The sequence below is a fragment of the Alnus glutinosa genome, chromosome 1, assembly GCF_958979055.1.
Source record: "Alnus glutinosa chromosome 1, dhAlnGlut1.1, whole genome shotgun sequence".
In the NCBI taxonomy this organism is placed as follows: domain Eukaryota; kingdom Viridiplantae; phylum Streptophyta; class Magnoliopsida; order Fagales; family Betulaceae; genus Alnus; species Alnus glutinosa.
In genome coordinates this window covers 24,636,856-24,647,942 of record NC_084886.1, presented here as the reverse complement: position 1 = coordinate 24,647,942, position 11,087 = coordinate 24,636,856, and the positions used below count along the sequence as shown (strand labels likewise).

The following is an 11,087-nucleotide window of genomic DNA, read 5'->3' as shown; positions in this document are numbered from 1 at the left end:
TTTCTTCGTACAACTTCTAACGTTGTTAATTCCTCCTTTGTTGTTGTTTTGTTTTTAAACAGAAAAGTGCTATATTTGTTTTCAAACAAAATAATACTATACCATATAATAATCATAGTAGAAAATTAAAATATAATATCTTACCCTAGCAAACTAAGCTACCGCACACATCACTATCCCCCACTACCCACGAATATTGACACAGAAATTATGCCTTGACGAATTTAACATGAGGGGGTCAGTGGCAGCACTAAATGTCCATGGGCATTGATTCCCCTTCCTGTACCCAAATTGGATTTTCGATCCTAAAAAATGAATCTGGAGTACACGCTAATTGTAGTACGTCAATTCCTAATCATTTCCCTTAAGGTAGGGCCATTTCATGATTCATCCCTGTCGTGTAAATTTTGAATACATGATCCCGCCCACAAGAACTTAAATAGGCAATCTTGTGGTATTAACCCGAATGAGTCAACCATTCGAGGTGACCTTTGCGGGCACAATTCCTATCATTTTATAGATTATGAACATCTTGGTTTCAAATCCGACAACACAAACTATTGCATCTCATTTGCTGCTATAGTATTGTGATACAGCTCCTAGTAGTGAATACTGTTTGGTATCATGCTCTGCAAGTTGCGGAGAAAAAAGAAAGGGAGTGAAGAGGAGAAAAGCCAATTATGAAAATTTCACAACAGAAACGATAGTTCATTTTGCATTTAAAATAACAAGCAGAATCCAAAATGGTAACATGACCAGACTACACACTTTTTAGCATCATTGTTAGAAAAAACGAAAAGAAAATCACACCCATTGCTGTTTTGTTGCCTCCATTCTCTCTAACAAACCGTCAATCTCAGCTTGCATTCTTATTTTCATGTTGTAATAATCACAATGTGAATTTTCCAAAACCTTTAAGTCCTCCAGTTTCTTCCTTCGCCTTTCCTCGGTCTCTTGCAGAGATAGTTTGGCAAGCTTTCCAGCATACTCTTCTTCCATCTTTTCAGTCTTGGTCTTAATCATCCGCCGGAAACTTTCAGCCTCTCTACGTGCTTCATCTGCCTTGTTCTCAAACATCATAGCTTCTGCTTCCTTGATTCGCACTAAGCTTTCCAAGCTGTCAAACCCGTCTTTCTTTGGCAATGCCCGAAACTGGAAATCATCCTCAGTGGTCAATTCACTTATGATGGAAGGTTTGCGGTCACGCTGACGGAGATCATTTAACAACAAATCATTATGTATACTAGAAGAGCTCATGTTGTATCCAGAATATTTGTGAGGTAGAGAAGTCGATTGTGGAAGAGGGGTTGCTTCTTTCCTAAGAATAGCTTGAGTTGCCACCAAATCTTTTGAAACCACACCTGAAGCAGGAAAGTCGGACATGCCATCTGTGTCTATTAATTAAAAAACCTTCAAAGTTAGGCATGGACATATATTTTCTATATATACATGTGAATACATTATTTAAGTATTTGTGTGTGTGTTTACATAGCAGAAAGGCTATCCCACACTTGGCTAGGTCCATTCCAATTAAGGCTTGATGATCTTTGCATCAATATCCTTCCCATGTGCTACAGACAGCATCAGTCAGTACCAACAGATCAGGAAGAATTTCCCATTTGCAGCCACAGTCTCAACTCAATCGGCAGAATCAACAAAACACTAAAGAAGAATTTGGAACCAATACAATATCTGTTCAAAGTTTCTAGCTAACTTTGAAGCTTAAAGTGTGTTGTGGCAAGCCTTCATTGCGGTCAAGTTAGCACTCCAGATTATATGCACTACTCCTAAATATTATTTTTTTTGTACTTCATTAAATTTTTGACAAAATTACTTTTCAAGATACATTCTAACATCTACCATGAAAAAACAACATGAATTACAAACTTTGGATAGTTAAATCAAAAACAAATAGGACACGTTTGATATGTGGAATGGCTATTACTTTAGGAAAAATGAATAGCATTATTAAGAATGAAAGAAGGTGGAATAAAATAGTCTTGGTGTTATATATATACCCAACACTTGAAATAGCCATTCTCATGGCTAAAGAGGGAATGACTATTCCTTAAATTAAGGAGTAGCTAATCCTCAATTTAAGGAATAGTCATTCCCTCATGGACCATGGGGATGACTATTCCAATGCTATTCCATTCCACTTTCTTCAATTTTCAATAAAAGCTATTTTCTTTTTCTAATGGAATAGTCATTCCGCATACCAAAGATAACCTTAATGCTTTATGGATAACTTGGTTGTATATTAACAAAAGTGATAACATATCCTTCTTATTTCATGTAAAGTCCAGCTTAACCAAATCAGTAGGTACATACGTAGACTGTCAAGAAAACTCAGGTACACATGCACACCAATACAGAAAATTCTTCTAATATTTTAGAGAGGGAAGGAGTAACAAAACAGTTTTCTTGATTGCTTCCATGGATGCAAAGAGCAGCTTATTTTGAAATTCTCACAGGAAAGGCAGTCAAAGCAATCAAGTAGCCCATGGCAATAGTGCTTCCCCTTATAAAAGATCAAGAAATATATCTCTGACTTTTGTAAAGGATACATACTGCAGATTTTATATATGATAAAACGACTTATAATTTTCATAAAATTCCTGAATATCCCCCTTGGGGCCAATTAATTATAAAAGAATAAAATAAACTAAAATTCCTGAATATCTTGAATGACTCCAAATACATGATACTAGTTAAAGTTCATTTTATGAGCTGTCGAGTCTTTATCATTGAAAACAACAACAAACTTATTATGCAAACCAACTGCAAAAGCAGCAACAATTAATTGTGCTGAGTTAGAGGTCCAAATTTACCAAGAAGACAAATGGAAGCACCATTAGTTAAATCAAATTCACCATAAAAGTAAAAAGTACCATTGCTTGTACTTATTGAAGAACTTAGCCTACTGAAAACTAATGCTTCTCAAGTGCAAATCCTACCTCCAATCACTATACAGTTCCCAACTAAACTACCAAGTCTAGTTACCTTATCCTTAAAAGAAACAGTTATATACTAACCTGTTTTAAGATATGTTAAAAAAATGTCAATCATTAAAAAAAAATAAAAAATTCTAAGAAGGTGTGATTATTAAAAAGCTCTGCCATATCAGCAAAGTAGCCATGTTGGATACAGATATGCCTGGGATCCATGAGAACAGGGAGATTGTGGTTTGGGAGGAGGAAGATGATTATTGGGATGGATTGCCATTAGATTGGGCGTCGAATGGGGCTTTTAGGGAGGAGGCCATGACAATTTGGGATGCCATAGAAGAAGATTTCCAGCGGGATAAGATGATTGCATGCCAAAAGTATAAAGGAAAAAGGGAGCTTCTGAATCTGCATAGCTCCATCAATTATGGCGACGTGAAAGATCCCTTCAGGCGTAGGAAAGGCAAGGCACACATGGTGTAGGTCGGCGTGCCTTGGAGGGTGGTGGGTTGCCTTGTATCTTAGTTGGGCAGGTGTAGGTCGGTGTGCCTTGGCGGGTGGTGGGGTGTCTTGTATCTTAATTGGGCTCTTTTGTAGTTTGCTTTTGGGTGTTTTTTCGGCTTCTGGGCTTTAGGTTTTGCGGGTTTTGTTAGGCTTTGCGGGTTAGCTTTGGCTACTCTTGTGTATACTTCTTGTATACTTATGGGTGCCTTACGCTTTTACTAATAAAGTTTTCTTATAAAAAAAGAATAGGTGTCTGATAAACATATCTACTCCATCCCAACTTTTAGATGCATCTAAAAGGAAAACATTTGAAGTTAAGTCGTATTATATGGTATTATCTAATAATGTAAGGTCCAATCTCCCTTGGAAGTATTTGGAAAGTTGAGACACCACCGAGAGTAGCATTCTCTATTTGGACTGTGGTTTTAGGGAAAACCTCAACTTTGGATAATTTACGAAAGAGCAATGTTATTGTAATGCAGTGATGTTGTATGTGTAAGAAGTGTAGGGAGTCTATTGATCATTTATTCCTTCATTGTGAATTGTGAAATGCGATTCTTCAGCTATTTGGTGTCGATTGGGTTATGCCTCGAAGGGTTAGTAATTTGTTGGGAAGTTGGAGGGAACAATTTGGAACTCGTCATGCTTTGCAAGTCTGGCGGTTAGCTCCTTTGTGTTTAATGTGGTGTCTTTGATGAGAGCGGAACGCAAGAAGTTTTGAAGATCATGAGAGTGGTTTGCTAGAGATAAAGAAGATGATTCTGCAATTCCTGTTTACATGGAAAGCGGCCTGGAATATTGTGCATGTCTCAAATTTTTCAGAGTTCTTGGAGTTATGTAGTTCTTTTTCTATATTTTAGGGGTTCTCTTATATACTCCATGTGTACTAGGATTGCGCCCCTCTACGCTTTGATTGAATACACATTACTTATATATAAAAAAAAAAAAAATACATAGTTGAACTGATTGATGCAGTCAGCAAGGAGATTGTTTCATTTTAATTTAGTTTTATTTAATTTTATGATTCAGGGGTATTTCTGTAATTTCATAATTTTTAGATGTGGACTTTACTTGTAGCACTTGAGTCATATTATAGCTTTCATATGTTGTTACATATTATTTTTGGTTTTTTTACTTATTTAGTTTGGACTTACTAGTCGAAACATATTGGAATTAGGATCAAGTATTAGTCGTTTATTTATATAGATGTGGAATTTTTTATTCAATGGAGAAAAACTTTGGCTAAAATTTCAAAAGCTATGAAGCTTTTTTTTTTTTTTTTTTTTAAAAAAAATGTATGATTTTTTTTATAAGTAAAAATAAAATAAAAAATTTCAAGGTGTGATGCCAAAGATATGCGATAGGAATGATGTGTACGAAAACTAAGTGTGATGCATCAATCTATCTAATTCGTTTCTCTCTATTTTCCAAACAGTTCATCCAACCTTCAAGCTACAATTCAATCTCAATTTCACACTCTAAAAGTCTATGTCAAACCATCATCTGGGAAACAAAACCGTCTAAGAACCGCCTGCTACAGTACTCAGGGTACTGTTCATGGTTTTATAAGAATATTATTATGGTGCTCTCCTACATTCTACATTGATTTTGGCATCAGAGAGGGTTACATCATTATGTATTTACTAGCCTATAACCCGCGCTATGCGCGTTTATACCATAAGATTCTTCACACTTGCAATGACATGTGAGAAATTGAAATTGTCTCAGACAGACTTCAATGGAGACTTTATGACGAGATTATTAGTTTTCAACAAGGTAATTTGTGAGTTATTGATTACTCCAGAACATTCGATGAACTGACTATCAAGTGTGAGTACTTGAATGTGAGTGAATGACAATTGCTCATATCAAGGGTGGGCTGAGATTTAAAATTCAGATAAAGATGTCTCCTGTGCAATTTTTTAATCTCCAAGAAGCTATTGTTACAACTCATGTGGGAAAGAATCAGAAGGGTTCTGAAATTTAACAATAAAGTAAAGGAAGCAGCGATTCTAAACCTCTAAAAAAAAGTCAAATTTGCCATGACAAAAAGCTAAAAAGCCACAACAGCCTGCTGCAAAGTTTGAACAGCAACAAAAGAGAAGCCATCACAAGAAGACATCAATGGATACTTAAAGACAGATGTTTTTGCTGTGAAGAAGGCCCCTGAATTGCTTGACAAAGACAAGTTTCAAAATATAGGCAAAGAACAGGAGGTACTTATCAAAAAAAAAAAAAAAAAAATTAGGCAAAGAACAGGAGGTTTAAATTTCTGTTTCAGAAACAGAAGCTAATTGATTAGCCTACAGAATTGCCTAGAATACCAACTAAGCCAATCCAAGGACTGCACTATGCTTTCTTCAAAAGATTCCACGAAGCCTCGACACCTATGCATGACTGGTCAACTGATTCACTCAAAAGATACAAGTACTAGTAACACAGAACATGCCAAGTTGAAGATGTAAGATGATGAGTTAGAGAAACTTGGAGTCACAATCAAAAGAAGACAAAAAAACAGATCAATGTGTTGGAAATCGATTCAAAGATTAAAAGTGTGGAAACCAACCTTTACTAACATTCTAAATGTAGAAAAAACATCAACTCAAAACATTCTTAACCTTTTTTACTTTTTATATCACATCAACAATTCTTTATTATTATTTAAATAAAAAAACTCACCACAATACAAATTTTTTTCACTTTTCCATATAAATTCTTTCTACTTTATATCACATCAATCACTTTTAACTTTTACTCAACAAAAAATATTCTCCATAAGGGGAGGGGAGGAGGATTACTAAACGGGGCCGAAATCTACATGTGAGGCAGAAATAAAGAAAGGGACAAGGGTGAATGCCATATTGCCTAGACCAACTTTTCAAAATATTGATTTTGTCATACCAGAAAATTTTAGCGGCCCAATTGGAGCGATGGACATATCACTATCAAATTGATGCTTCAAATGGAGAAAAGCAAGAAAATTTGAGTTCAACCCTTTTATCCAATGATTAGGATAGAATTCAAGAAATTGGGAATTTCTTTACTTCACCATTTCAAAACTCAAGGACAAGTTTACTCCACCAGAAGAGAAGGATGCAGGCAGCAAAGAGATTATAATAATTTATTTTATATAATTTTAGAATTCAAGAGCATTTCTGCAATTTTTAGAATTTCTAGATATGGCATGTACTTGTAACCCTTGGTTCTTATTATGGCTTTCATACTTTATTCGGTTTTATCTGGGTTTTATTTGTAATTTAGTTTGGCTTTATTCGTCAAAAACCGATTAAATCCAATAGAGCATATGTTTTGCTAAAACTTTGAAAGATATGAAGCTTTTTTAAGATTTCTATGATGTAACTTTAATATTGGGTGTGATGCCCAAGAAAACCCCCAAGTGTGATGCTTAGAAAACATAGGCGAAATGCCTAAATCTGTCTTCGTATTCTTGTCTCTCTGATTTCAATCAATTCATCCATCCTTCAAACACTACAATCCAAACTTGATTCACACTTTTAAAATCCCCTTGGGAAAGGGGGAAGAAAAAACCAAGTCAAAGCAGCATATCTAGGAACCAAAACCATCCAAAAATGGCCTACTACAGTACTCAGGGGGTACTGTTCATGATACTGAAAAAACATTTTATGCTGGTGTCCTAGGTCAGACTTGCCCTTTGTCCTATTCCACTGTTATTCTTCACTCTGTAAATCCTGAGTACTGTTCATGATACTGAAAAAACATTTTATGCTGGTGTCCTAGGTCAGACTTGCCCTTTGTCCTATTCCAATGTTATTCTTCACTCTGTAAATGGCACATGATAAATCTTTGGTTCCGGCTAAGCCATCACAAGAAGACATCAATGGACACTGCTTCACTAGTCAGTAAAAATAATATTCAAAAATTAAAACCTAAAACCTTATGTATGAAACAGAGTGGTGCATAATGGGAGTAGCAGATAAGAAAGAAGACCTTTTTAAAATTCACAGTTCAGGAAGTTCTTTCAAACATCGAACTGAAGTCACACAACCAATATACTATATGATAACATAAAAATAAAAGGCAGAGGACAAAGCTCAGAAACTCACAGTTAAAGAACTGAATAATGATGTTGCAGGCATCCGAAGGAGAGATCATTTTACTTTCAAGCTTGGATAGCATCTCATCAGCTTTGATATGCAATTCCCTGCCTTTGTAATCTTCACTTCCCTTGAAAATCTTCCTCACACAATCAAGTTCCTTTTTCAGGGTTGCCAAGCCCCACTCTTTTGCACAGCACAAAAACACGTCCTTAACGAAACCAAACATTTCTGAAGCATGCCCACACCCAATACAGTGAAACTGCATCTCCGTAGTCCCTGAAGGCCCCTTCAAGCTAGGACCGGGTTTAATCAGATTCTTCTGAATGCCACAAGCAGCATGGCACCAATGGGAGCACACGTCACAGCCAACCCAGCTACAAGTATTGTTCGCACAATCAAAGTTCAAACAGATGGGACACATGCACTGACTGCAAAATCCTTTATTGGCCGAGCAAATCTTGCAGTCACAATCGTCAACAGGCAGCATGCTCCTGCAATTCACATTTCTACATCTCATATACAAAAACATCTCCACCAGCTCAGCTGTTGGCACGCGTATTTCGCTAGATAAGTAGTTTCCATGTCCCATTTTCACAGCAAGCAATATTTCCAACTGCAATTTGTGACACTTTGACAAAGTCTCCTTAGTAAGATCAGACCTCCGTTCAAGGCAACTTTGTAGTCCTACCACTTCCTCTTTCTTCTCAGGCATTGCAATGATACATTGCAAGTATTCCTTGACCAATGCAACAGTCTCGTCAGGAAGCTCCTGAATTGTCTGAGCCATAACAGGAATAGACTTTGATACAATCTCGTGAATAATCCTTTCCTGTCCAGAAACCTTCCTAACTCTCACACTAGTATCAACGCCCTCCAAAGTCCTGAAACCCTCTGAACCCCGTCCTCTCGAATCGCCTGACTGCGTATCAATCCTCGGTCTAGCTGGGAGCTCAGATGGGAAAAACGAATGGTTATCCGAGCTCGTAGTAGTCCTATAATGACTATTATTACACGAATCCCTATTACGATCGCTCTGATTTCCCTGCATCATCGAAAAAAGACCTCCACCATTATTCGACAGCCCGACAACCCCATCTCCGATCGGCTTAAACCGACTATGAACCGAACCATTAGTTCCCTCCCCACAATTCCAAATCTGGTCATCTCTCCCCATCGAATAATCGTAATTTTCCGTTGAATTACGTGTGAGTGAGCAACTGGGGTTGTGGGAAAGGGGGTGAGAATACGAGTAAGACATCGCCGGGAAATCATTGGAACAAGTGGTTTGGGGATTGTTATTAGACGGTGCCAAAGATTGCATGCTCCTAGTAGGCTTTGGGCGAGCCAGAGAATCGGCATTTTGTGAAGGGTTGGGAGCAGTGAGAGATAGTGATACATCGGGCAAAGCTAGAGACAGATTCAGAGTCTCTAGCTTTGGCTTCTTATCCACAACATTCTCTCTCTCAACCTCTTCCTCGACCTCTCGCTTCGAAGAATTCCCTCTGGTTTCGTTCAAATTCAGGAAATCTCTCTCGACCCATTTCTCATCTTGGTTTGAATTCTCCAGAATGGAGATTTCTCTGCCTTTGAGGGCGCCTTTCTCGAAGGAATTGAGCAAGTTTTTCCCGGGAATCTCTTTCTCGGGAAGACCCAGTTTAGAATTGTCGCAGAGGTAGCTGAGAGTGAGCTCCTGGGATCCAGAGGTCCCTGCTTTGGAGGTTTTTGATCGGAACCCATCAGAACCTATTTCTGAATCTCGGAGAAAACCCATACCCTTCCCAGGAAAACTCATTTTCGCATCCGGTTTGTCCCTGTTTCTCTCAGAAATGTGCTGGGAGGGCTTGCTCTGCGAGCTGTTCTCGCCCTCAGAGGCTACAGCACCATTAGGGAGATCTTTCTCTCTAAACATGACCTTGAAAACTCTAGACACAGAGAGAGAGAGAGAGAGAGAGAGAGAGAGAGACTTACCAGAGACAGAGAGACTTACCAGAGAGAGAGGATATGATACCCAGAGGGGCGGTTTGGCAAATAAGAGAGAATCCGGGGGTGCTTTCTCAGTTCATATGCTTTGATTCTTCAGCACACCACTGCCCGTCTGCCCCTGCAACGGCTGGATTTCCAAGCTTTTACAGGAACAACTCAAACGGCGATACTTTTCTGTCTCTCTCCCAGATTACGACAATAACCCTCCGCGACACTCGATATTACACAAGTGGTCTATTTGACCGCTTCTTCCGCGTAAAGATGACGACTTTCGGTGTGAACGTAACATTGTCTTGTAGGACCGCGAAGCATTCTTTATGTTATTAAACTTCCAATTCTTTAAGGCCTAATTAACGTTCACATTACATGAATGAGGCACTTGTATTTCTGGATTTTAAGTCAAACGTCAAACTTAGCATGCTCGTATTTAAAAATTTAAAAAAAAAAAAAGAAAAGAAAAGAAAAAAAAAGACAACTCTATGCTGGTAAAATCTTTGTGTACCATTAACTTTCCTATTATATCCATATAGACATTATCCTTTACATAAAAATAAAAATGGAAGTATTTATGTCTTCTCCGAAATGCCATTGAAATTATTTCTGGTTTATTATGAAATGTCAACACATTGTTATTTCATATATAATATTTTGCCTCAATTTTGATGAAGATTACTAACTAATGGATACTTGGTTGTGGTAAGTCTGGAATCAGTTGATTGTTCGCTCCTTAAGATTCATCCTTCTCTGATTCTTTGATGAGTTAACTCTTACATGCACAGTGTAACTTCCCGAGAAATTAATTCACTTCACAGTTCGTCTTTCAGTCCCATTCTAGAAAGAATAAGACTCAGTAATCTACTACTCCTCAAGAAGAAAATACCATCCAATGAAAACATAAAATATCACCATTAATTACAACCAGAGCATCTATCAAGAGTCATTACAATAATTTAAATCACACTATATAAATCATCAATCAAAACTCAAATCACACTATACAAATCATCGATCAAAACTAAACCTTAATACACAATTGAGTATTAAATACTAAGCCTACACATAACCCAAAAGTACTAATTATCATGAGCGGCCTTCTCGATTCTGCAATCAGTCCTTAAGCATCAACCGGATCGATATTACTACGCCAAACGACCATATCTGCTTTGAGGTTCATCTCGAATCCAATATCTAAAGGTGGTTCAACTGTGAAACTTGTTTCATATGTGAAAAAGATAAAAACGTAAGTCCACGACTTAATAAGTAATAATACGCATAGTGACAGGTTATCGTGTGATGAAATCTTTTATTTATAAATCACATGTAACAATGAAAATTATAGTTCTTCTTTTGATAAAATGATTATGGATGCAATATAGATATAATATATGCTGTAATAAAATAATTATATCATAGTTCAATTCCATATGGTCTACCCAAGATATGTACTAATGAGGACTGAATGTTGTACATTCAAGCCCCTTAGCTCGCATTATTAGCCTCTTAGTTTCATTGTGATATGATGCTTTGTATTATTTTTATGTTAATAGAACAATCAGGAACCAAGGGAAAAACACAA

General features: G+C 37.1%; 1 protein-coding gene across 3 annotated transcripts; it reads right to left on the bottom strand.

The window, feature by feature from the left end:
* Positions 1–687: 687 nt before the first annotated feature.
* On the bottom strand, positions 688–9,715 carry LOC133877739 (protein OBERON 3). 3 transcript variants are annotated; one of them, XM_062316143.1, is made up of 2 exons: positions 7,535–9,715; positions 688–1,388 (listed from the first exon to the last, which is right to left on the bottom strand). In XM_062316143.1, the coding sequence occupies exons 1-2, from the start codon at positions 9,435–9,437 to the stop codon at positions 805–807; spliced, it is 2,487 nt and encodes an 828-aa protein (XP_062172127.1). In that variant the 5' UTR covers positions 9,438–9,715; the 3' UTR covers positions 688–804. The 3 variants fall into 3 exon arrangements, with proteins under 3 accessions (XP_062172127.1, XP_062172136.1, XP_062172120.1); XM_062316152.1 differs by having other exon boundaries at positions 688–1,361; positions 7,535–9,714; XM_062316136.1 differs by having other exon boundaries at positions 688–1,394; positions 7,535–9,713.
* Between the last annotated feature and the right edge of the window lie 1,372 nt (positions 9,716–11,087).

Excerpts from the sequence above, each read along its gene's own strand:
- LOC133877739 (XM_062316136.1), bottom strand. The coding sequence starts at position 9,437 with ATGTTTAGAGAGAAAGATCTCCCTAATGGTGCTGTAGCCTCTGAGGGC. Across the intron at positions 1,395-7,534 it reads CATTATTCAGTTCTTTAACT|ACACAGATGGCATGTCCGAC; the intron begins GTGAGTTTCTGA and ends TTTAATTAATAG.